This window comes from Leuciscus leuciscus (genome assembly GCF_965113295.1).
Source record: "Leuciscus leuciscus genome assembly, chromosome: 18".
Lineage (NCBI taxonomy): Eukaryota > Metazoa > Chordata > Actinopteri > Cypriniformes > Leuciscidae > Leuciscus > Leuciscus leuciscus.
Window position 1 is genome coordinate 11,000,378 of NC_138742.1, and position 27,503 is coordinate 11,027,880.

General features: G+C 37.7%; 1 protein-coding gene across 4 annotated transcripts in view; it reads right to left on the minus strand.

Moving 5' to 3' along the window:
• Positions 1-27,503, minus strand: part of rapgef3 (Rap guanine nucleotide exchange factor (GEF) 3) — a 45,537-nt gene that overhangs the window by 4,531 nt on the left and 13,503 nt on the right. For all 4 annotated transcript variants that reach the window (XR_014199982.1, XM_082146180.1, XM_082146179.1 and 1 more), the window contains 18 exons: positions 26,477-26,521; positions 15,973-16,079; positions 15,626-15,747; positions 15,219-15,399; positions 14,450-14,534; positions 14,296-14,356; positions 11,687-11,763; positions 11,408-11,554; positions 11,215-11,327; positions 9,071-9,153; positions 8,697-8,775; positions 5,802-5,952; positions 5,507-5,589; positions 3,850-3,880; positions 2,448-2,526; positions 2,169-2,306; positions 1,916-2,013; positions 585-710 (listed from right to left, as the gene is read on the minus strand). Coding sequence is in view for 3 of the 4 variants with exons in the window: in XM_082146180.1 (XP_082002306.1) it covers positions 585-710; positions 1,916-2,013; positions 2,169-2,306; positions 2,448-2,526; positions 3,850-3,880; positions 5,507-5,589; positions 5,802-5,952; positions 8,697-8,775; positions 9,071-9,153; positions 11,215-11,327; positions 11,408-11,554; positions 11,687-11,763; positions 14,296-14,356; positions 14,450-14,534; positions 15,219-15,399; positions 15,626-15,747; positions 15,973-16,079; positions 26,477-26,521 (1,806 nt within the window). In the remaining variant the exon portion in view is untranslated. The remainder of the gene's footprint in view (positions 1-584; positions 711-1,915; positions 2,014-2,168; positions 2,307-2,447; positions 2,527-3,849; positions 3,881-5,506; positions 5,590-5,801; positions 5,953-8,696; positions 8,776-9,070; positions 9,154-11,214; positions 11,328-11,407; positions 11,555-11,686; positions 11,764-14,295; positions 14,357-14,449; positions 14,535-15,218; positions 15,400-15,625; positions 15,748-15,972; positions 16,080-26,476; positions 26,522-27,503) is intronic.

Consider the following 27,503-nt stretch of genomic DNA (forward strand, 5'->3'; position numbering starts at 1 on the left):
AAGAAATGTAAACAAAACAGATCAATAATTGTCTTTTTTCCCCATTCATAAACTATTTGTTCTTTAAATAAACTATTAGTATAACTCTACAAGATGAGAGTTGCTTTTATCTGCTCTGTGCTTGTTTCAGGTGAACTTTGGATGTTTTTGATTGTTCTGAATGTAAAACAAATAGTCATTGAAATGACACTTCACTTCCTTCTTGCATTCATCTGATATGCACTTATGCAGACGTGAGATATTTGTTTACCCAGCAGGTGTAAGTCAGGCGTGTGATTCAGACGGCTCGGCTGTAAAATGTTTCAATGACTCGTTCTCTCTGACATGTTTGATTCTCGAACAGATACCGTGGACAAATGTGTCTGTGTGAGATGCCAAGTACACACTGATTTTTACAGCATTATGTCATAGAAGCATGTGTGATGTGATGCTCTAACTGTGATTAGCAATGCTGCTGATTAGATTTTAGTATTAGTATTTAGTCATGTTGTTCAATGTTCCTTCTTTATCTGGTAACTGCCATGAAAGAATGTGATGAATTTTGTTGTGCCGGTGACGAATTTGTGTGTTGGTTTGGCTGTTACCTCATGCATGGCCATGAAGAGCTCCCAGTCGTAGCTGGTGTGCTGACTGGCCATGTCCTTGGAGCACATCTGCTCCAGAGTGTCCATGGTGCTCTTCTCTGGCACCAGCTGCTCGCTCACGGGGGTCTGTAAGGGGTAAAACACACACAAACACACACACTTATGTTGTGTTTTCATGTTTTATGGGGACTTTCCATAGATTTAATACTGTACAAACTGTATATTCGATCCCCTTACACTAAACCTACCCATCACAGAAAACTTTCTGCACTTTTATATTTTCAAAAAACATCACTTAGTATGATTTATAAGCTGTTTTCCTCATGGGGACCAAAACATGTCCTCACAAGGACAAGGATTTTGGATATTGCCATCTTTGTGGGGACATATTGTCCCCATAATGTAGGGCTTACTAGGCCACACACACACACTCATACACACAAACATTTCACACTTTGGAACTTTAAAAATCTAAAACTGAAATTTGTATTTTAGAATTTTGTCTTGCTCAGTAATTACATAATATATTGATGAATTAATCAAGTCAAATTGCATAAATCAACATTAGCTGAGAAAAGCATCCCCCCTCCCCCCCAAAAAATTATATAATTTGAAGACATTACATTATTATGGAAAAATTAGTTAATGGAACACTATTTTTAGAAGTCAATATATAATGGTATGGAGTATAGACCACTTTTATAATATGTTTATGGTGCTTTTGTGTCATTTTTGAAGCTTGAAGTCAAGTAAAGATTTATCTGTGCACATCATTTTGTTTTGTTTTTTATTCATGTACCCTCATAATCTTGAATCAAAATAACTTCCCCTCTCTATTGCAGCAACATCTCTTCTCTGATGAGGTTTACTGGTGTGAGGGCGAGACCATGACATGAGATCGACCAATAGCAAATCACAACAATCCAACTATTTTATCAATTCCCGGTGGACCAAATCAAGTCCCGCCCTACATTTTTTCTTGTTTACGAAGCAGTTTCACTTGGATATATGCCACAATAGGGAATAAAAGACTATCACAACTTGCGTTTCATGCCGATTTGAAAAGGTTTAGTCCCCACTCATTATAATTGCATATCATAAACAAATATTACATGAAAAAAAAAGTTCCTTTGGATTAACTAATTATTTAAATATAAAAATAAAAAAATAAAAAAAAACATTTTATAACTAGTTTTGCAGAGTTTCAAACTATGTAAATGTGTACAGAACAATACATTTGTCACAGTTTATGTATATTTACAGCTGACTTGTATGACTGTAGTGAGGATCTTTTACTGTGAATCAGCAATAATTCTGCTGGCATCTCTCACCAGTTGTTCCACTTGGCTGGCAGAGCAGAGGAAAAGCCTCTCGTTCACTCCTAAAGAGGCAGACACTGCCGTGGTCTCCAGCTTGAGCTGGACTCTGTCTGCAAGAAGCAAAGCAGAGGAAACTTTGATCACATGAAAATTCTGATCTCTTAGGTAGGACAAAAACTAATATTGAATTCAATCTGAAACGGTAACAGTTCTGGCACGGTCAGAGGAAACTCTGAAGCCAAATCATCTGAATCTCATAGCTTACCTCCCGAGGAATTCATCTTGACCAGCACATAGTTTCTCTCAGGATCCACTAATGTAGTCAAGATGTCATTCACTGAAGCATCGACTGGCAGCATCACAGTGACAGCCTGATGATTCGGTTTAAGAATCTCATACAAGACTGCAAATGGACAATTGAACAAATTTTATTAGGTAAATTCCATTTTGATTAATAATGCAAGCAATTTCACATGGATATTATCCTTGTTGTATCTGCTCTTTGTAAAATGTATTTGTATCATGGGTTTGTACTTTTACAAACCTTTATCTTGAGCTTTAATCGACCTTAATTTTCCCACTGGCTCTTCGTAAGCAGAAAACCAATCAAACTTTTGGTTTAGCTGAAACAAACAGATGATGATATTGGATATTAGAGCTCGCAGGGCTTCAAAAGGCAGTTTTCAACATGTGTAGAAAGACTTTGTGTCTGAAGTACATGGATAGCATTGATGATCTCGGGTATGATGGATTTTCTGTGCCTGAGAAAATAAGTGCGGTTCTTATTCCAAGAATGTGAGGAATCATACACAAGATCAGGTATCAGTGAAGTATGGTCAATATGGCATTTTAAAACTATTTGTTAGGATGCCAACCTACTAGTTCCCACTAGTATGTTTTACTGTCCAGCTCTACAGTGTTTCCTACAGAATTGTTTTACATACACACACTATATATAAACACACCACATCACACAGGTGGTGCTAAGTAAGTCTTAATGATGAAACTGATGCGTTTAAAAATGATGATTCATTTAGCAAAGTAAGTGATTTAATCAATAATTCGCTCAAAAGAGATTTATTTATTCGCTCAGGAACAAAAAAATGCTGTAAACCCTAACGCTCAACGCTTGGTTTGAGTAGGGTAACCTTAAATTAAACAAATTAGTTCAAACAAATTAAAATTTTTCTTTTTTTTTCTTTTTTTTTTCACAAAACTGACACATTTCAAGTAATCTGAACTGTTTAATTGTTTTGAGTATTATGAACGTGTTTATTTTAATTTAGACAAAATTAAAGTTAACTGAAACTGGGCTGGGATTTTAACATCTACTGAATTAGCTATTTAAACATAGACAAGTTTCCTCTACTAAAAATAAGTTGAGATTATATCATTTTAAGTTAAATGAATAAATGAATTAGCTTACTCAAATATTTCATGTTAAGAGCAATTAAAATGCGCAAGTTCAGCTTACTTAAACTTCGAATTTTTAAGTGCTTTCCTTTGCATAACATTGCAACTCACATTCACAACTAAGGTAATATGCAATTTTATTTTTCTTAATGCTGTTTTTTTTTTAAGTGTAAGCAGTGGGGAAAAGCAGTGCAGGAAACAGTGTTGCACTATATGTATTGTTGTACATATATGTAATTGTTATTTAAACACCTGTTCCCTAATACAGTGCAAACTATATAACGGATGGCTGGGTTTTATGTGACCATGGATACAGCTGACCTACTTTTAGTGTACAATTCAATGCTCTGTCAGAAAGGGATTTACTTTTGTTTAGTTCTCTGAATTTGTCTAAAGACCTCTGGCCACAGAGATGTTGACTTTTCCACTGGAGAGTCTGTTTATTATGCTGTGTCATAAAGTAAGTAGGATTTATTGGTTGGTCTCTTATCGCTGCAAGTTTCACATTAGACTAAGAAACCAGTGCCTCTTACCTTCGTCAGAGTGTGACATCCATTCTCGGTTCTGTAAGGAGTATAATAGGGAGTAGCTATAAATGTAGGATTAAGTAGAGGTTTGATGACATACAGTAGAAGACTCAAGAGTAAAGGTGTGGACTTTAAAAAAGCAGGTCAAATAAAGATTAAGTATGGTATTTATTTCATTATTTGATGACATCAACTTCAAACTGTGAAGTGCAGTAATTATTCAAACACTGGAAAAATAACTTTTTACTTGAATTACTTGACTTTGAAGCACAGTCGAACCATAATCGTCTGTCAGAGGTCAAATCATAATGTAAGAGACCTGATTATGGTCATTTTGACTAAATATATTTCTGTCATGACAACTCTTGGAGTGTTTGGCATGGTAATGGATATGACAATGTTGATATGTTTGGTCTTGGCGGAATAGATTTGCTGCTGCTGGTTATTGCCGCTGCAGAGCCAATACTCGACTTGCTACTTGCAATACATACATGACACGCTGCTGTGAGCAAGTAAGAGACGCTGATGCTGTACAAAATAGCAAACATGAATTACCCACAGTATATACAGGTGGAGCTGGGGAAGGTGGAGGGTTTCTGAAAGCGTGCTGCACTGCTACAGCAAATGCTGACCAAGGCTGCATTTACACTGCAAGTCTTATCCGATCTTTTGACCATATCTTATTTTTGGCCCGCCTGTTTACACTCACTTTACACAGAGACTGGTATCCGATAGCTGTGTTTACATTAATTCCAGCCCAATTTGATTTTCGGTGATCGTTTTACTCTCCACAGAGTTACATTCCTGGTTTTGAATGGCTGTGAAATTAAAATTATTTATATAATTCATGTCGGGTGGTCATGATTATTTTCCAGCATGGACAAGATAACAGCTGTCATGACTCATGAATGTTTTGCAGCGCAAAATCTGACGGAACAGATATATAGTCAATAAAAACGAAATCATTTTCATTTATCTACAGCTCAGAATTCTGAAGTGAAATAAAGTAGCCCTGTCATTTTTTTTTTTAGGGATTCGAATGAATTAACCAGAGAGCGAGAGAGAGAGAGCGTGCGAGTGAGAAACCTACAGTAATAGTGAAGCTTGTTGGTCATTGCTGAGAATATGTAGCTTTCAGTAGTGAAGCTGTTTTATTTCAGTAGTGAAGCTGTTTTATTTTAAGTCACAGGCAGAGGTTGAAAACCAGCTCCTGAATGTTTCTGCATTCGCGCAATTTCTTTTCTTTGTGAATAAACGTGTCGTCCTCGCCTTGTGGAATTGGAATTCAAAGGGGAATTGGATATGCGTGTTTAGACGTAGGTCGGATGTACAGATATCGGATATGTATCTGATTTAAAACCACATTAGGAAGTGGCTCAGATCAGATGCGGAAAAATCGGATCTCGAGCGGATTTTTGTGTTTACACGTGTGCAACAAATTCCGATCTGTGTCAGATGTGAGTAAAAGATCGGATTTTTTGTGCCAGTGTAAACGCAGCCTAAGCATTTGAAGGTTGAGCGGGAGAAGGATGGCTACTGATACAGCTGTTCCCTATAGAGATTGATGTGATTGCAAGAAGCCTGCACCATTTAGAGTTTCATGACAGAACTGTATATGTGCAGGTGTACAAATGTAGGCTACATTGGCAAATGTTTTACTTACATTTTTGTCTTCCTTCTTTCCCTCAGCTGTTCTTTGAGCATGCTGGAAAGTCTTGAGTCAGCCATCACCCCCTCCCTGAATTTCTATCATAAAGTCATAAAGATGGAGCTATTTCACTTCAGGATCAACATTTAAGGTTATGACATTGTTGATTCATATTTTTCCAGCATTATGTTACCAGAAAAGCCATTTCAGAGGCAAATTTTTTTTAATGAAGTACCGTGCTATCAAAATCTAAACTTGTGAAACGTAAAAGACATGAAAAATGGTACTACAGCATTTAACACATTTTTACCTCTAGGAATTCAAAGGCCACAGGATTGTCCCTCAGTAAGAAACCATACAGAGCCACCCAATGACCCACCAGTTTCACAACCTTTTGCTTGGTGTTGAGAGCATACGCTGCCTTCTCCAGGTCTGAGCCTTCTGATGGCTCCGCTTGGTAGGTGCAAATGCAGGTTAAGGATTATTCTGTTCTCTATTTTAATAAATTATTTAGGTAAGGATGTTCAAGCAAAAGTACACTTTTATGCTGATGACACTGTCATTTATACATATGCTCCTTCCATAGCACAGGCTGTGCAAGAGCTTCAGACTGCATTTCAGCTCAATTTAAAATTGGTTTTAAATCCTCAGAAAACGAAGTTTATGGTCTTTTCAAAAACTCGCCTACAGTTGCTTGATGAGCTTAGCTTATTTACGTCTGATGGTAAATCCATTGAAAGGGTACCCACCTACAAGTACTTGGGTATATGGATAGATGACAAACTTTTATTTAATGTACATATTGCTAATCTAGTTAGGAAGCTCAAAGTAAAGATTGGCTTTTATTTTAGAAATAAATCTAGCTTTACTTTTAATGCCAAAAAAAAACTTGTGGAAGCTACTTTTCTGTCTGTGATTGATTATGGTGACATTTTATATATGCATGCAGCCTCCTCCATCTTACGGAGCCTCTACGCTTTATTACAAATGCAAAGTCCCTCACTCACCATTGCATTCTTTATGATCTGGTGGGTTGGACAGCACTGACCACCCGCAGAAAACAGCATTGGTATATTTTTATACAGTGGGTACGGAAAGTATTCAGACCCCCCTTCAATTTTTCACTCTTTGTTATATTGCAGCCATTTGCTAAAATCATTTAAGTTCATTTTTTTCCTCATTATTGTACACACAGCACCCCATATTGACAGAAAAACACAGAATTGTTGACATTTTTGCACATTTATTAAAAAAGATCACATGGTCCTTAGTATTCAGACCCTTTGCTGTGACACTCATATATTTAACTCAGGTGCTGTCCATTTCTTCTGATCATCGTTAAGATGGTTCTACACCTTCATTTGAGTCCAGCTGTGTTTGATTATACTGATTGGACTTGATTAGGAAAGCCACACACCTGTCTATATAAGACCTTACAGCTCAAAGAGCATGTCAGAGCAAATGAGAATCATGAGGTCAAAGGAACTGTCTGAAGAGCTCAGAGACAGAATTGTGGCAAGGCACAGATCTGGCCAAGGTTACAAAAAAATTTCTGCTGCACTTAAGGTTCCTAAGAGTACAGTGGCCTCCATAATCCATAAATGGAAGACGTTTGGGACGACCAGAACCCTTCCTAGAGCTGGCCGTCCGGCCAAACTGAGCTATCGGGGGAGAAGAGCCCAAAGATCACTGTGGCTGAGCTCCAGAGATGCAGTCGGGAGATGGGAGAAAGTTGTAGTAAGTCAACCATCACTGCAGCCATCCACCAGTCGGGGCTTTATGGCAGAGTGGCCCGGCGGAAGCCTCTCCTCAGTGCAAGACACATGAAAGCACACCTGAAGGACTCCAAGATGGTGATAAATAAGATTCTCTGGTCTGATGAGACCAAGATAGAACTTTTTGGCCTTAATTCTAAGCGGTATGTGTGGAGAAAACCAGGCACTGCTCATCACCTGTCCAATACAGTCTCAACAGTGAAGCATGGTGGTGGCAGCATCATGCTGTGAGGGTGTTTTTCAGCTGCAGGGACAGGACGACTGGTTGCAATCGAGGGAAAGATGAATGCGGCCAAGTACAGGGATATCCTGGACGAAAACCTTCTCCAGAGTGCTCTGGACCTCAGACTGGGCCGAAGGTTCACCTTCCAACAAGACAATGACCCTAAGCACACAGCTAAAATAATGAAGGAGTGGCTTCACAACAACTCCGTGACTGTTCTTGAATGGCCCAGCCAGAGCCCTGACTTAAACCCAATTGAGCATCTCTGGAGAGACCCGAAAATGGCTGTCCACTGACGTTTACCATCCAACCTGACAGAACTGGAGAGGATCTGGAAGGAGGAATGGCAGAGGATACCCAAATCCAGGTGTGAAAAACTTGTTGCATCTTTCCCAAAAAGACTCATGGCTGTATTAGATCAAAAGGGTGCTTCTACTAAATACTGAGCAAAGGGTCTGAATACTTAGGACCATGTTATATTTTAGTTTTTCCTTTTTAATAAATGTGCAAAAATGTCAACAATTCTGTATTTTTCTGTCAATATGGGGTGCTGTGTGTACAATAATGAGGAAAAAAACTAACTTAAATGGCTGCAATATAACAAAGAGTGAAAAATTTAAGGGGGTCTGAATACTTTCCTTACCCACTGTATATAAAGCCATGCTAGGTAAACTTCCAGCTTACCTCTGTACCCTCCTCTGTCTCAATTCTGCTAGTTATCAGCTACGCTCCTCCAAGTGGTTGCTTTTTAATGTACCCAGGGTTTGGACAGATTTGGGGAAAACTGCATTTTCATACTATGCACCATGGGCATGGAATAATTTGCAAAAAGATCTGTGATCTTTAGAAATGTGTATATCAATTTATAAATTTAAGACCATCATAAAAAATATGGTAAAGGAGACATGTAGTTGTTTTTCTTGAGAGGTCCTTGTATTTGAATGATTTTTGCATGATTGTATGTATGTATGTATGTTTGTACAGCAGTATTTTTTTTACTATGTTGTGTTTATGTATGGCTGCTACCTTGGCCAGGTCCCTTTTGTAAAAGAGATTTTTGATCTCAATGAGACTTCCTGGCAAAATAAAGGTAAAATAAAAATATATATAATAAAAAGGAGTGAAATTTGACCAAAAATTTTAATTTGATAAAACAGAAATATCAAAATGTAGCAGATTATCAGTGTTTCCTGTAGTAGAAGGATATTGATGCTGGAGGGCCGCACAGAGCTGACTGTAGGGCATGAAGACTGGATGCGTTAGGAGGAAGTCACTTACACTGGGATCTGTAAGAAGCACAAAACAGACTCATAAACTTCATTAACAAGGACTTGTTTACTTGGCAGAGCTGTGCTGAGAAACCCAGAACAATCTGAATCATCTGACTGCTGGTTTTAAATGGATGCGTAAACACCAAATGAACAGGAATGTTTTGGTCTCTCCCTCAGTCCGTTCTTCTGCAGTGCGCCTGGGGTACATAACTGAACTCAAACAAACAAATACTAGATTTCTAAAGTATTTTTTGTTAAGTTTTATTTAGCTTAAATGTTACACAGGTTACAAACCATAGATCTGCCATACCTATAAAATCACTGGTTTCCAGTTTAATCGTCTCCAGCATGTGTTCTAGGATCTTCTCTGGCGTTCCTGACATTACTGTGTACCTGCGAGAGGTGGATAATTCAAATCGATGATTAGGTGTCCTCCATTTCCATCATTCATAATTGGTTTAATGCACTTGAAATCAAATAATAGTGATGACTAATGATTTAGCTAGCATTTCATTGTACAATAGCACTTCTGTAGGTGAAGTATTTGCATGAATCACCTACAGTGGGTGCACTTTCACTGCAGACGTTTTTAAAAATGAACTGCTTTACCTAATCTGGATATTTATTATTCAGGGCTCGTTTTACTTGCTGATTTTCTATAAATGGTTTATGAAGATGCATTTGAATTGGCTGATTTAATTTACTCACGTGCATGCTAAAATGGGCTTAAAGGTAGGGTAGGTGATCCTGTTCAGAAACACTTTTTTTTATACTGGGTGAAATGGTCCTTCCATCCTGATAGTAGTCAATACATTATGTGTTTAGAAAAAGGAATGAAAAAAATCAGACCTCTGTAGCAGCTGCAGGACAGTAAAAACTCTGACCAATCACTGCCATTCGGTGCGAATGTAAAGAACCAATCAGATGCCTTCATGTCTCGTGCCCGCCCCGAGCCCCACTGCGCGCGCTGCCCTGCGTGCACTCATCACATGTCACTGTTCCCGGAAATATTCAGCTCAAAGCACCTGCATATGCAGTCAGCGAAGGCAAACAAGGCAAAAACTACTTCCTCGGACCCTGCCCGCGCTCTTGAACGACCTCCTCTGCTTCGCCCTCAACCCCGGACCTGTCCTCGAGCCGACGATGCGGTACTTGTCTCCAGACTCGGAGTGTACGTTAGTCTTCATTAGAGTCAACAATGTTTTCATCATGGAAACTCTTACATGCAAAACACCGTATATGTTATGAATCTTACACGAAATTCATCTTCATCACAGTGTAACTGATGGTAATGGAAAAACGTGTATCAATGCAACCTGTTTTTAGTTTTGCCTTATAAATATAGCTCGTTACCGAATGAAACTTTACCATTATCGATATGCTAGCTTGATAGTGAGTACTAAAAGAAATCTTATTTGTTTATATTCATAGTGATAAAGTTAGGTATTTTATTACATGTGATTCTGACATGATGTCACTGTATGTACTGCGCTCCTTCCTCTCCACTCGTCTCAGGTAATAAATGCGTCTTGTTCCAGCCGAGCGTTTGGCGTCGCGCGTTCATGTGTTTTGGGGGCGTGGCTTTGGAAGGAGCTCAGAAGGGAGGGGGTGGAGTGAATGGAAATAATGAGCTGTGTTTACTGCAGATTAAAAGGTCTACAGTCACTCGATTTTTAAATTTTCTTTTTCAGAGTACTTACATTTTAATTATGTATTGGTATATAAAGACAGTTTAAACAAATTTGGAATGTTTTTTTTTTAGAAAAATGATTACCTACCCTACCTTTAATGCTGTGAGTAGATATTATCATAAATTAAATAAATGCAGTTCAAATTAGTAAGTAATTGTTTTTATTAAATCATCTGTGCGAGCTAAAATCTGTTATTTTTTTAAGTTGAAAGGGCCTCTGGCTTGGGCTAAAACATGGACACTAGTTTTATGAACTATTGTTAAAAAGTTTGGGGTCAGTAAGATTAATACTTTTATTCAGCAAGGATGCATTAAAATGACCAAAAGTGACAGTAAAGACACGTATAATGTTACAAAAGATATATTTCAAATAAATGCTGTTCTTTTGGACTTTATTCATCAAAAAATCCTGAAACAAAAATATTAATCAGCACTTAACATTGATATTGATAATGATAATTTCTTAAGGATCATGTGACAGCTTTGCCATCACAGGAATAAATGACATTTTAATACTTCACAATATTATTTTTTTACTGTATTTTGATCAAATAAATGCAGCCTTGATGAGCATAAGAGACTTCTTAAAGTTGAAAAACTTTTTTTTTTTTTAAATCATACCGCCATCAAACTTTTGAATGTTAGTGTATGCTGTAATAATAAGAATAAAAAATGAAGTGTATAATTTTTTTATGCTCAAATAGTTTTTACATACAATTTTAATCATTGAGCAATTTAGTACATAATTTGACAGAATCATTTACTTGTTGCTGCTTGCTGATCCTCCCTGATAGGTGGACTCCTGCGCCGAGCTCTTCTCAAGGACCAGAACCACTTTACCATGTTCCTCCAGGCGGACGGTGTTGGCCTCGACATCCTGCAGTTACATTCAGGTTATAGATTACCATAGACACACATCCGCACATGCAGATGCTAGGCTATGTACACAAAACCTACCTTAAGGATACGTATAAAGTCCTGCTTGTCCACCCGCAGGAAGTGGCAGTTGTCCTCTCTTAGGATGATGGTGGCAGAACGAGGGGCGTCGTTCACCAAGGCCAACTGCCCAAAGTCTTCTCCCTCATGGAGCGTGGTCACCAAGCCCTGTGTGACACACATTCACAAGATCATCTTTCCTTAAGTGGAACAGTATGAATAACCTTCAAACAATGTAAGTATCTATATTTAAACTCAGTGACTTCTTAAGGTCACTCAGCTGAAGTTAAATGGTTCTACCTTGCCGTGCGTGATGACATTAACAGAGCCTCTCCAGATGATGTACCAGGAAGTCCCTTTGTCCCCCTGACTGAACACTGACATAAACACAAACACATTACATTGTGTATTCTTATAATAAACACAATCTTATCCAAAATTGCAGCAGAGCGAGCGTTTTCAGTTCATTCCATAGGAATGACGCACTGTCACTCGCTCCGATTAAATAATTCCCGCAGGTTTCGTGCTCACACCAAAAGCACGCGCACCAATTAACTATATTAGTGGCGCTCACATACAGCTGTCTCTCAAACAGCTCACGAGTATCAAATTGACTTCTTTTTCATGGCTTAATGCGCTTAAACGGTCAAATACATTCATTATGTCAAAATGCCCGTCTTGCCGAGTATTCAGGTAAATACAGTCGGTTTGTAGCGTAGTAGAGAAAGAAAACGCATGTTCTGTGTAACACAGTGTTGTTTTTGGCAGCCCTTTTAGTTTTAGTCTTAGTCTTTTGGATGAAAATGCTTTTTAGTTTTAGTCACATTTTAGTCACTTATAAACTTCATAGTTTTAGTCAAGTTTTAGTCGACGAAAACACAAAAAGGTTTTAGTCAAGTTTTAGTCAATTTTAGTAAAAAAAAAAAAAAAAAGTAGTCTTTAACAAATTAATTTAGGTTAAAAAGTATTGGAAATGGGCTTAGGTTTGACAGGTTGTAGCAAGTGTTGCAATTCGAGTGTTGTAACTCAATTCAATTTGAGCTACTACAACATTATACACAGATAAAGTGGTAACAGTGGAATCACTGTTTTACTCCAAAAAAGCCAGGAATAAAAACATTCTTACTTTGGCAATTGTGGCTTTATTATATAATTAGTTAAATAATAATTAATGTTATAATCTAAGTTATATAATAATTATATATTACTTTGTACCAATTAGCCTACTAAACTAATGCTCGGACACACTCGGTCTCTCTCGCGTACACTTGGTCTCTCTCGCGCGCAGACACACTCGGTCTCTCCCGCGCACTGTCGCTCGCTCGCGCAGTTCGTTTCGCTTTTGTCCAGTCCGGCGCCTCATATCGAAGATGTGTGGCGAGCGACTAGCCGCAGCCGCAGGTGTGTTGTTGTTGTGTGGAATCTGGTGCGCGGCATGGCGGCAGCCGGGTGGTGGGCGTACCCAAAACAAGGATAGGAAGCGGCAGCATTGCTGATACCTTTTTAGCTCAAAACAGACAGATTTCACGCAAAATAGGCAGAAATGACATGCATTGTGAACGTCAGACTTATAATCATTTTCGTTCCGTCTCGTCTCGTCAACGAAAACTCGAAAACGTCTCGTCATGTTTTAGTCACCTTAGAGCCATTTTTAGCTAGTCATCGTCACGTTATCGTCATAAAAAAAAAGGTGCGTCAACGAAATCATTTCGTTATCGTCATCGTTGACGAAAACAACATTGGTGTAACATTACATTGGATCCGTGCTTAAGCTCTTAAAGTGACAGCAGCCTAATAATCCTGCTGCTGTCTGTCCTGTTAATCAGAGAACAAAAGACAAAGAGAAAGTCACTCTTTTGTCTTGACTGAATAACTTTTGTAACTTTAATTGTAAGCATTAATCTGTATTTAATTTTTACAATGAAGACTACCTAGTGTTATTTCACATTTAATTACTTTAATTTCTGTAGTATTTCTTACATGAATACTACTGTTAGACTCACCTGAAAAACTTAAAGATGTGTTTATTTCATTTGTCTCTTGATTCTACTGTATTTATTTGTCCTATCATTTGCGATTTGTTGATTTTTCGTATTTTATTACTGTCTGTTTACTTGTCTTTTTTTTGTCAATTTAGTTCAATGATTCAAATAAAGCCTCCCTGTAATGTGTGTAAGCTGTGTGTTGCAACAAAATTACCCAAAGTATCAAGATTATGAGACAATAACAAATATCTGCATGGCAGTATATATAGCAGTTTTCCCTGTGGTATCGAAAAATCGATATTTTTCAAGGTATCGTTTCGAAGTTGGAAATTCCAGTAGATAAAATCAAGACTCATCCTAAATTTTTTTTATCTGGTTCAATATCCTGTTTCACTGAGAAAATGTGGTTTTATGTTTCATAAAACCAATTAATACTAACACTGAAAGGGTCCACTGGATCGATTTAAAAGTAATTTAATCTTAATATCAGAATAAAACATGCAGCATTAATATGCTTTAAAAAATAAAAAATGAATCCAAATAAAATAATTTGAGTTTATGAAACTTGACAGATTTTAAAAGTGAGAATAAACTACCCTTTTAGATATTCATCAGTGTCTCTGCTTCCTACTCGAGCTATTCACTATGCATGAAAGACACGCCAGACGTGCTGTAAATGCTTTCCCGTTTTTCCTTTGTCTCTCAGTTTGCTGATATTATGATGTCAATCATCCAATTCATCACGTAACAAGGGAATTACACAATAAAATGATTTAATCATCTCATTCACATGCTGTTTGCTATGGTGCCTAACCAGAAAGTTTGCTGCTCATTTTTACTCTGGCTATGCGCTAATTCAATATAAGCAACGTTCCTTCATCCCGCCCACCATTAATGAAATGTCATCATTGCTTTCACACTCACAGACTGTTCCTGCCTTGGCATGGCTTTCAAAAACCAGCACTGCTGCCAGCTCCTTCCGAACCTACGGGAAAGAGTGAAGGATAAAAGAAACGAGGGATGAATGAAGATCTTTTGCACAAACACACTTGACGGGTGTCAGCGAGTGTTAACTCACAGATGTAGATAAGTGGGCCACAGCTTTGATGTGCAGAAGTTCTTCGTAAATAACTTCCAGATCATCAGGGGTTCTCTGGTTCGGGCTAAGACATGGACACACAAATTATTACACACATAAATTTTATGCTGTTTATAATAGAGATTAAACGTGAAGTGTGTCTAATACAATTCTCCTATCCCAGCGTAATATGTAGAAACAACTATAACTGTCATAAAAATTTGGCATGGGAAACTTAATTTGCTATTGATTTTTAAAGGAGTCTGACATTAGCATGTTGCTAAGCTAACGGACACTTTATATAACACTTTATTTAAATGGTCCACTTTAGACATTCTACTAACTACTGTATAAGTAACTTTGCAACTACATGTCAAATAACAAATAACTAGAGTATTAGTAGACTGTCCTCCTAATATCTGGTAACACTGTATTTTGATGGTTCCCCAACAGACATTCTACAAACTATAAGTAACTTTGCAACTACATGTAAATTTTTTCCACTAACTCGAACCCTAACACTTAAAACTAACGGCCTACTAACAGCAAACTAAGGGTTAATTGACATGTAATTGCAAAGTTACATATAGTTAGTAGAGTGTCTAAAGAGGACCATCAAAATAAAGTGTAACCTTAAATGCATCTTGGGTATTTAAATTTGAATTAAACTAAACAATTGTAATAATACTTTCTAATCAGCAAACAAATATAAACTGTGTTTATGAATGTTATTTTTTAGGCTGTTTTAGCACAATTTCTCGTGTCTTACCATTTACGCAGTATCATAGTCAGAAGAGCATCTGGACCCATTTGGACAAGTAGCGATAAACTCTCTTGGAGTTCATCGTCTTTGGAGTCTTTCTCATTAGTTGTGTGGTTAAGGTCAAAGTCGGCCTCCATAAAGCGGTAAAACTGTGTGTCTTTGTCATGGAAGTTTAACTCCTGTTTCACTGTTCATTTTGACAGAGACATTGGTTGTCAGTTAGTCAATATATTCAGAATTCATGGTACTACCATGACATGTGGTAAATACAACTTACATGAATGATGTAATCACTATGGTAAATCAAAGTGCTACAGTATTACCTCCTGATACATCACTGTACCATTTTTTTATTATTATTTTTTGCACACAAACATGTATAGACATCTAAAGAAATTGTTGTTAATACTCACCATGAACCAGAATGCCCTCATCCACCAAAACTTGCCACATTCCGACTGCCTGACTCCGTAACTGGAAACAATCATTGAGTTTCATAAGCCAATCCACAAGTTCCTTCCCACTGCTGCACTGTCTGTGGGACACACCGGAGAACCATTAAGCTGTCAAAAAGCTGAGTAGTGACTTTAAAGTGTTACATGTTTTTATCTGCATGTCTTTGTGGTTGATTGAATCATGTAAGTTGATTTATTTGTTTCTCCAAAGGATGCTGAGTGGGAATGCTTAGATGCATTTCCGTCACAATCAGAAGTATAACAAGTTTGGCTCAAGCACATGACATACGGAGTGAAAGCTGCACCTGTAGGTCTTAAGATGGTGTTTTCTGTCTCTTATCAAGCCTGGATTACGCTCCAACAGAGTGATGTAAACCACCCGTGCAGCCTTCAGGATTCGTTCGGACAAAAACTGACAGAGAGAAAAAGCAAAAAGGCAATGAACATTTTTACTGTCATTATTTTGTAATTTTGATTGGTGACACTTTTTTAAATGTTTTACATGTCTCTTTTTATACTATTTAACTATTTAAAATTGGCACCTTTCACTTTCTTAAGGTTTTAGAAATGTTTCAAATATGTTTTGAATGTCTTTGAATACTATTTAAAGACATGTGAAATGAAAATTGACACCATTTACCTTCTTAATGACCTTCTTAATGACTCGATAATTATAATTATATTATTTGATCCTATTAAACAATATCAACCGAATCAACCAAACAGTCTCATCAAAACCTAAACCCAAAAACCTGCAATAATTATTTCCCACTGAATATTCAGAAATATGCCACATCATGCAAGTTAACTCTTTCCCCACCAGTGTTTATTTTTTATTAATTTTTTAAAAAGTTGCTAACCACTACCAGCGTTTTTGACCATTAAAAAAAAAAAAACTTCATAGCCCCCAGAATACTTTGTTGTATGAATACCTGAGCATGCAATATATCAAAAGAAAGAACAGACCCTCTGCTTTTTATTCTTATGTTTTATTCTTTCATGCATTCTTTTAACACTTGAATGTGAAAACAACATTTTTATCAAAGACTATGGATCAGATTCAGAACGATGATCAAAACATAGATGGAGTAGATCGAGTCCATCAACACCCCTAATGCTTGCACAGTCCTATAGCTCGTCCTGGGTCGACATTTCATTCAGTAACATTATGGCAGTTTTGATTTATATGTGGTCTAATGTTGATAATCGCGTTGTTTTACATATGCATGTCCTTCCATATGATTTCGCATGTGTTTTGATCAGAAGATTCAGTACTCTTTCTGAAGTTGCATAATAGTGCTCCTTAACGTACAGTACAACAGTGAAAACAAGGAAGCCCAGAAAATTCCGGGAAATAATTAGATGCAGTGCAATTGCGGTTTCATGTTGTCTTTGAATTGGATGACAGTTTGCTCATTTCCATAGGAAGACTGGGAAAGTTTACTCTTGTCTGCATTCATACATAAAAATTCCTTTACGATTATTTAAGCTGTATAGAAACACAGTCGAGTTGGGTGTTTTACTGAACAGGTGAGTGGCGGGTGAGAATGTGCCACATCTTTTCCAACACCTCCTCCTCCGCCGAGTTGAATTGACCAAACCAAAGATCGCTACCGTTCACACTCCTCCCCCGTATGAAAGCTGTTTCTCTGCTCGTCTGTTTTCCTTCTAATAACTTGCTCTGTTTTCATCCATCCCTCCCTTTCAGGACTTCTGTTTTCATTCCACGTCTCCTCCTTTCCAACCCTTAGCTCTGTTGGACCCCCGCAGATGGCGCGTCCCGCTCCAACTCCCAAACAGACTGAGAAAACTGGAGTCTAAGAACTCGACCTCATTGATTGAGGCTACGGTTTATTGAAGCATGACACCGTTGTTGCTACGCAGCCTTCGGTTTTTTTTTTCTGCATGCCTGCCAAGACCAACTCACATTATGATAAAACTGGTTTGGCGCATTGACAATGTAAAAACTGTCGAAGTGGAGTCAAACACAGGAGACAAACGAGTAGGGATGGCAAGCATTGCATTAGAAGTTATATATTTTCATGCTAAAAAGGCATCAAGTTCCAAGCTGGTTTTAGTGCTGGTGTGTGCACAACGAAAGGAGGCTTGCTGGTTTAGCTAGTTAAGAATATTTTAGGGACACCGGCATCCAAAACGCAACATATCCTGGTCTTTTCACTATGTAAGTGATTGAAGTGGTTTTAGTAGAGATCACACACACCAAAATACACCTAATTTTTACATTTATGCTTCAGAACATCAAAAGCTGCAAGTTCAAAGCCAAACGCCTCAAGCTGTTGCATGAAGCCGAAAACAGCATTGAATCCAAAGTAAATCTGATAACTGTGCATTTACTGAAGAAAATGAGAGTTGTGATGGCCACACAACTAGCTGTCATGATGTTAGGGTGTTGTGTGGCTGTGAGCGGTTGCTAGGGCATTGCTATGTGGTTGCTAAGGTGTTCTGTGTGGTTGCTTTGGTCCAAAATTAAAAGTACATACACTACTGTTCAAAAGATTGGGGTCAGTATGTTTTTATGCATTTATATATAAAAAAAAAAAAAAGAATTGTGTTGTTAAATATTTCTACATTTCTACAAAATGTATGTTTTCTATTTTAGTATATTTTTAAATGTAATTTTATTCCTGTGATGGCAAAGCTGAATTTTCAGCATCATTACTCCAGTCTTCAGTGTCACATGATCCTTCAGAAATCATTCTGATATTCTGATTTGGTGTTTAAGAAATATTTCTTATTATTATCAATGTTGTGCTGTTTAATATTCTTGAGGAAACTGTGATCAATTTTTTTGCTGAATAGAAAGTTTACAGCAAATCATTTAAACAGAAATCTTTAGTAACATTGTAAATGCCGTTACCGTCACTTTTGATCAATTTAATACATCTTTGTTGAATAAAAGTATTAATTTCTTTAAAAAAAATGTATTGACCCAACCTTTTAAAAGATAGTGTATTTTTAGTGAGCAGTACAGTATATCAAGTAGTGATACGTACTAGCATTTTGTCTTAACATCTAGCTAAATTCATTTATCTTATGATTACTAAATTTGGATTAATATTTAAAAATAATCATATATCCAACCACTGTGGCACTCAGAGTTGCCTTGCTAGCAATTTCTCTACAACTGAAAAGTCAAAAGAGAACAGTCACAAACTCATTGTGGGCAATATTAGCCCAAAAAGCATGAGCACCTTAAAAATCTTCAGGAAATATACAAGCAATATCCAAAAACACTTATTTAGGATGGATAGTATGTGATTCGAGACACACGCTTCTGCTCCACCCTAGCATTCTTCATGTGATTTTCTGGAAAGTTTGAACCTTTATTTGTTTGTTCTGTATCCTCTGCAGAACAGTTAGTCCCAGTATGAGGTCTTAAACTTGAATCGCCTTCATTTCTCACACTTTATTTGTTGTGGTTGTTGCTGAGGGCGGTGACGTGTGCCTCTTCTTGGAGGCCCCTGGCCTGGTCGCTCAGTCACGGTGATGTTATTGGCTTCTGACCCGTGAGGGATCGGCTGACCCGTCTTTTCAGTCCAAAAGGAGGCCACATCTACAGTGCTGTTCTCACAAGTCCACTTCACTAAACGCTGCACAAGAACAGTGCTGTATACAACATGTGCTTACTCTCCGCTCCACATTATCCAGGGGTGATTTCAGAGCTATAATTCTCCGGATGCCTGTTAATGTAACTCATTTGATAATTAGTATTCAAGTTAAGCCAACTAAGCAGCAAAGTGCATGTGGTCAACCTCCATCTAGCCTGTATCCTCCGAGACTTACACAGCGCAGAGCTCTCCATCTAGCTCACTTTACACAGCGTGTGCCCAGACACTGTGTCTGCAGACCCTAAGCATGTAAATCTCTCCCCTGTCATCTCTGCTTCGTGATTCTGTCCCTGGAGATGAGGGTATAGATGGGAACTGGCAGCCTTTTCCCAGCATTCTACAGTCTCCTTGGGAATAATTACTTCACTGTGGAGCACTGACACTGACTACTCTGCTGAACACCTGGGAATACATGGATCATAGAACACCTGTGACAACAAAGAGCTACACTTGAGTCAATCTCCTAAATATCATATTAACTTCAATTTCTTAGGTCACTTTAGTGGATACACTATAAAGTTTGGGGTCTGTAGAAGCCTCTCATGCTCACCAAGACTACATTTATTTAATCACAAACACAGTAAAAACTAATATTGTGAAATATTATTACAACCATATTCTATTGTAATATATTTTAAATGTAATTTATTCATGGAACATAAAAAAGCATCATTACTCTTAGTCTTCAGTGTCACATGACCCTTTAGAAATCATTCTAGTATGCTGATTTGGTGCTCAAGAAACATTTCTTATTATTATCAATGTTGAAAACAGCGCTGCTTAATATTTGTGTGGAAATCATGATTCAAGATTCTTTGATGACTAGAAAGTCAGCATTTAAAAAAAATATATATTTTGTAGCAATATAAAAGTCTTCACTGTCAGATTTGATCATTTTAACGTATCCTTGCTGAAAGAAAGGATAAAAAAAAATTAATAATTCTTACTGACTCTTGAAAGGTAGTATACATGTTCAGCACATTAACTTTGGACATGTTCCACTGATGTTTGACAACCTGAAAGTGTGCAAACAAGTCTTATTTTTGGATTTATCTATTATTTCACCTTGCAAAATATCTGGCTTACAAAATGTGTTTCTGCAATATTTACATATATATACTTGCTTTTCTGATTCTCTCAGGTGTGCCTAAGGATCCCAGGAAAGCTCCAACCAAACAATACTGAACACTGCTAATGTAACATCTCCACGTGAGTAAGGGTTTGTCCGGAGGGAGAGGGTGGCACTGTCAGATTGCTATACAAACAGTCTCCAAAAACAATGTAGAAAGGCAACATGATAGTACTTACTGTACAATATAGATGTGTAATAATGTTTCACCACAAAGGTTTCTAAACACAGTGTGAACTTTCCTAATGAAACGTCCTCAAACCAGGGTTCAAGTAGTTCTAGGTCAGTTAATGTGACAAAAATACTGTACACCACAACTACTGTACAGTACACCACCTGAACTGCTGGAAAAAATATGCATTGTTCAGCCCTGTTTGTATGAATATGAATAGCTGTTCAACAACACAGCAGAGCCTCACCCTACTAAGCTTTGCAAACCCTTTAACACAATACCTCATCTATAAAGTTTTTTTGGTGCTTCCTTTGTATACAAGTGTTAGTCACCCACATACTTTGGGTTTTTGAAGTAGCAGCAGCGCAGACCCGTCCACCTCTGTTGTGTGGGAAGGAAACAGGCTGTGTTTTCCATCTGTGGGTGACGGTAACAGCGGAGGCAGTCGTGATGGTGTGACCTTGGTGAGCCATTCCGTACAATACACACTGCACTCACAATAGAGGTGGGCAGGAATCATATCAGAAACAGTGAGGCCGCTCAGGATGCATTATGGTTATGAACATATCAGGAATGTTAGCATTAACTAAAAAAAAAAAAAAAAAAAAAAAAAGTGTTAATTGAAATCAAATCAAATACAAATATTAGATGAAAAACTTATTTTATTTAGTTGCCAAAGAATAATTTTAAATGATTTATTTAGTTTAAGTTGATTTAAGTTAATAAGTAATATATAAAAACTAATGGAAATAAAATAAGCCTAAATTGTAGTGGTTCAACGGATCACAAAACTCACGGTTCTAATCATATTACGGGTTTTGAGTCACGGATCAGACCGTTTTTCGGATCAGCAAGAAAAAATATAATATTTTGGGGGTGGGGGGGTAACATTTCTTAATGCTCCGATTAAGTATTAAGTACTTCGATACCACCGGAAAAAAGACTTGCCTAACTAATAAAGTTCAAACAATATTTAAGGCAAGTGAACAACAAAATACAACAAAAAACAAACCATTATTTAATTATATTTCAGGATAAACATGCATCTCTAGACAGGTAATGAACATAACCTAGCTAGGATTCATAATTTCTTTACGGCTGAAATGTTGCACATGAAACAAGCAAAGTATTTATCATAATATACTATGGATAACATAAAAAAAAGAAGAAAGATATCAATTCTGCTGTTGTTCATAAATACCAATAGTTATGTTGTACCATGAGGACATTTCCATGTCATTGGAAATAAAGCCATGACCCAATTTGTGGTGAGCCAGGGTCCTTACGGTCCTTACCAGTGCTCGAATTCGTGAACACTATATACTGATTCTCCACCTTGGAAGCTAGGGAGCTTATTGAGACGCACACATTGTTATCTGGTTGCTAAGGTGGTCTGCTTACAGGCCCAAGTCAAAAGAAACCCAACCTCAAACCTCTTACATTCTGGTCTTCAGAGATGTCTCAGGTTCCTCCTTATTTAGTGTAAATCTACAATAAACCCTCATTTAGAAAACCCTACTTATTGTCCTAAGTATGAACGATAATAACAGCGATGCTTGCCTTAAAAAGCCCAACTAATAACAGAAAAGATCAGAGGGCTCAGATGAATACAGCTTTCCTTGTTCTCTTTCTGTTCAGAGAAACACACTCCAGGAATCACTTGTGCCCACAAAACAAAACAAAAAAAACACTCCAGGACCTGAGAGCATTCCACAGATGAAACGTCCTTCCAGAGCCCTGATAAACCACATTCAAATCCTTGGCAATATTGCCTTTTCTCCCATTGGACACAACCAATACCCAAAATATCCAAGCCCAGATGTCTGCTTAAAATCATCAACTGAAAAACAAAACGGCAAGCTCAGGTTTATACATTTTTCCCCTTTTGTGTTCAATACAGAATCACACAAGTGAAGAACAGAAAGGTGTGCGCAAAGAAAATTGGTGTTTATGGTAATTAAGTGCATGCTTTCAAGTCACAAAACAGACTCATTTGAGGGTTAAAATGGGTTAGGCAGCTGCTCATAAGATAAGCTGCATAAAAACAATAGCTTTCCAGATGTACCCTCAAATAAGTCTCACTTATCACTGGCTATACTTTAAGGAATCTTAGATAAGCCCGAATGAACTAAGGTAGGGTTTGGGTGTAGCGTAAAGAAGGGTTTAGCCTCTGGACCTTACATGGAATTTGTTTGAGATCTCAAAAATGTCAGAAAATATGCTCAGATTTGTTAAGATATCAAAGTCTGCAAACAAAAGTCAAAGGATTTAATTAGAACTCAAACATTTCTCATCAAATTCTTCAAACGATAAAAATCATCTGAGCTCTCAACAACCGTTTGATTTGGTTTTATATATCTCCTATGAAAAACAGGACAAAGCTGATACTCACATGAAGTTGATACTGAGCTACTGACCTAGTTTATCAAGATTTTGAAGATGTACTGTATTTGAGATAGGCAGAGCCAGTACAACAACATATTTACAGTGGCTTCCTCCCTCAGGGCCTCACATGATGATACTGAAGGGACATGTATCATATGAGCAGAGAGAAGTGACACTGCATTACTAGAACCGTCTAGGGTAATGAAATAGCTGTGAAGGATCAGTAAAATATGTATGCAATCATACATTACATATGCATTATAATTTCACAAAATATTGCAAATTAAGGCTTGAAACAGGGATTCCATTTGCAGTCCACTTGAAATGACACTTGATATGAAATGACAGACCTGTGTTTTCTCACTATCATAGGAGTAAAACAGCAACAAAATGTGTTTAAAATTAAACTATTTTATCTATTTATTGTGGCCTCACACATTCTGGAGGAATGCTGTGACATATGGGTGAGTAGGGAAGGAAAAATTGCTCCACAAGATGTTTAATATATTGTGCATGTTGTGTTTAAAACCATATTTAGAGTTTCATCAGCCCTTTTATAGCCTTAACAAAATTGTACAGAGCGCCACCCTCTACAATCTCTGTGAGCATGATATTATAAACACACAGAGGTCAGAGGTGTGAAGATAAAAGCATGCTTTCTGTTAAAGAGATATAGTATGCGATGCCACACATCCCTATGAACACACTGGAACATAGTAGAGCTTATTTAAAGAGATAGATCACCTAATAATTCCATTACCATTTAGCTCTGTGTAAGTCTAAAAGTATTTTAAAAATGATCCATATGACTAATGCAACTTCAATGTTCCTCACAAAGCTATCATTTGGCTTCAGAAGACTTGGATTATAGTGAATGAGTTATATGGGCTGCTTTTACGATACTTTTGTGGTGCTTTTGTCTACTCTTTGAAGTTTCAGTCTCCACTCTCCATTTATTGTAAATGCATGAAAAATGTTTTGAAATGATCCGTTTGTGTTCCACAGAAGAAAGTCAAATAGTTTGGAACGACATGAGGGTGACTAAGGGTACATTTACATGACAGCAATGTACTTAAAAATGGAAAAATTTGCATTTGCGTACAGGCGACAACGTTGTCGAAACGAACTCCGTTCACACAGATCAGCGAAAACTATTAAAAACGCTGTATTATGCTGTCAGGCCAGTAGTTATCAAAGTCAATTTGAAAAGAAACACTACGTGCCTATTCATGGGTTTCATCCGGTCCCTTTCCACAGGTTAGGGATGGGCGATATCTTATCGTTTGCGATATACCGCTGAAAATTCTCCCCACGATAAAAATGTGTCTCCTCGCGATAATAACGATAAGTCTAGTTGATGACGTAGTTTTGTGCGTGCCCGATTCACTGTTCACGTGCGGAGTGAAGCATGGCGGAAGGCGGACGTGAGGCTGAGGAGAAGCTTGTTGTTAAGCGAGGAGCTACCTCCACAATTTGGAACTGGTTTGGTTACAGAAAATCAGAAAGCGGGAAGCGGCATATGAGGCGCCGGACTGGACAAAAGCGAAATGAACTGCGCGAGCGAGCGACAGTGCGCGAGAGAGACCGAGTGTGTCTGCGCGCGCGAGCGAAAGTGCGCGAGAGAGACCGAGTGTGTCTGCACGCGCGAGCGACAGTGCGCGAGAGAGACCGAGTGTGTCTGCGCGCGCGAGCGAAAGTGCGCGAGAGAGACCGAGTGTGTCTGCGCGCGAGAGAGACCGAGTGTGTCTGCTCACCTCACGCGAGCAGGGCTTATATGCTCCGAGAACGGACACTGCACGGACACTGCACTAGTGATATAAAACACACACACACACACACACACACACACACACACACACACACACACACACACACACACACACAGGTCTGTTAACTTAAGCAATACTTTTAAAAAGGTAGTCTAATATTTTTCTGACTAACAAATTACTGACACAGTAAAGGGTAGATTTAAATAAATAAAAACTAAATTTAAATAAATAAAAACTAAATTTAAATAAATAAAAAAAACGAAATTTAAATAAATAAAAACGAAATTTAAATAAAGAAATTGAAAAAAATAAAGAGAAAAATGGAATAAAACAAAACACAACACAACTTAAACATAACAATCTGATATTTTACAGAAGAAAATAATTTATCGTCATGTGTATCGTTACCGCAATAAATACCTGAAATTATCGTGATAAATTTTTTAGGCCATATCGCCCATCCCTACCACAGGTGTATAAAATCAAGCACCTAGATTATGAATGCAGACTGCATTGTGCTTGATTAATACACCTGTGGAAAAGGACCGGATGAAATCCATGAATAGACTGAACACGTAATACTAAGGGTGTCACGATTCTCCAAATCCTTGATTCGATTACATTTTCGATTCTAAAGTCACGGTTCGATTCGATTCTCGATTTAAAAAAAAAAAATTGAAAGCACAAGCTATGCCATTTTAAGACTTTTATGCAATATAATAATATCTGACCTTTGTTCGCAATACCACACACTACATTGTCAAATTTAAAACGTTTATTAACAACATAATGTAACAATAACTTATATCTTCAGTCAATTGGAAACTTAAACAATATAACCTATTACCTGGCTATTATAGTCCCGGGGCTCCCTGGACTCCTCAGAGCAGTCACAGGCGAATAGCACGGCGTTTTAAATTGGGTTCCCACAGCGTTTGCAACGCAGTACGAGAGAACGTTCTCGTAAGGGAACGTAGGCTACTTGGTTACTTGCGTAACCTCGGTTCCCTTAGAGATAAGGGAACGAGTACTGCTTTGCCTTGCCGTGCTATTTCGCTCATATCAGGTACTTCGCTTCAGTCGATTTAAACCTAAAATCCTTTGGCGAGTTTTTTGTGAATTACACTCTCCAGCCGCGTCCAAATTGGCACGCTCGAGGTTGGCAGGGCACCATGCGCTCCCATTGGACCATACGCCACTGCTAACTTGCCATAGGTTCGTGCAGTTGCCGCAGCACAGACAATCAGCTCGCTCAGACGAGATATGATGCTCTCGCTGTGCAGCTGCAATGTGTTTTAAAATAAAGGCTTCAATATTCTCGAGAAAAGGAGTTTTACCTATTACAGGCAAGCTGAGCTGCCGTGACATGGGGGCGTGGCAGCATCGACGATTCCATTTTTTGATTCGATAATCGAGATTGAGCATTATTTTCGAAGTCACCGTTTTCACAAATTCACGTTTTTGCAGTTTACACTGAGACAATAACCATATCATTTTCAAAAACTTGCACTTTGAAAGACCTTTTCAAAAGTTTGCATTTGGCCCCCAAAAGGGTGTTGTTGTATAAATGAATGGCCATAAAATGTTTTCAGTTTTTACTAGTTGAAAACAGTGTCGTGTAAACGGCCCCCAAGTGATGACAAAATAATTATTTTTGGGTGAGCTCTCCCTTTAAGGCTTGTTAACATATACTAAACCCAGGCCGCTGTTCAAAGACCGTCATACCTGTTTGATGGTGTCTTGTGTATCCACAGCTTCTGGCAGAGGTGTCTGTGAGGAGAAAAACAGAGAGAGAATAAGTGTTAAAGATAAGAATTGACACTGCAGACTACAGCATTGCGGCGGCCTATTTTGCACAGACAAGCACCAGTCACAACATGTCAAAATCTAGTTTCAAAGTTTTATTTTAGATTAAATCAATCTGTCACTGGCAAAATGCCATTTTGCCCATCATGTACAGCGTCAAAAATATTAAAACACAACACAACAAAGGCACAGAAAGCTAAAGAATGTCAGAAGACATGCCATACTAATGCCGTCATGTATGGTATTTGACACTAGCCCTGCACATGATCTTTGCCACCTGCCTCCCTCTCAGCAAGACTAATTAACAGCAATAATGTAATTAGGGTTCACACAAGAATTCAAGAGGAATGTTTGGCTCTATAAGTTTGTGATGTGGAGGAAGGACAGAAGTTGAGCCTTTGTCTTTACAATACAACTTGCTTGTGCTGTGCAAAATGCAAAACATTAAACAATGGGGTAGATAAGGGCATTATTTTACACTACAGAAGACTAATTAAATACGGCTAATTTGCCTTTTGTGGAAATATTAAACATTTAAAAATTAAATACAAATATTTTATAATACAATGTTTGCAAGTAATATAAAAATAATAGCCTATTATGTATATGTGACCCTGGATCACAAAAGCAGTCACATGTCGCACGGGTATATTTTTGGCAATAGCCAACAATACATTGCATGGGTCAAAATTATAGATTTTTCATTAGGATATTAAGTAAAGATCATGTTCCATGAAGATATTTTGTATATTTCATACCGTAAATATATAAAACATTTATTTTTGTGAGTGAATGCAGCAAATGGGCAACTTTAAAGACGATATTTCGGCCAAATATGGTCCTATCCTAACAAACCATAAATCAATGGAAAGCTTATTTATTCAGCTTTCAGATGATATATAAATCTCAATTTCAACAAACTGACCCATGTGACTGGTTTTGTGGT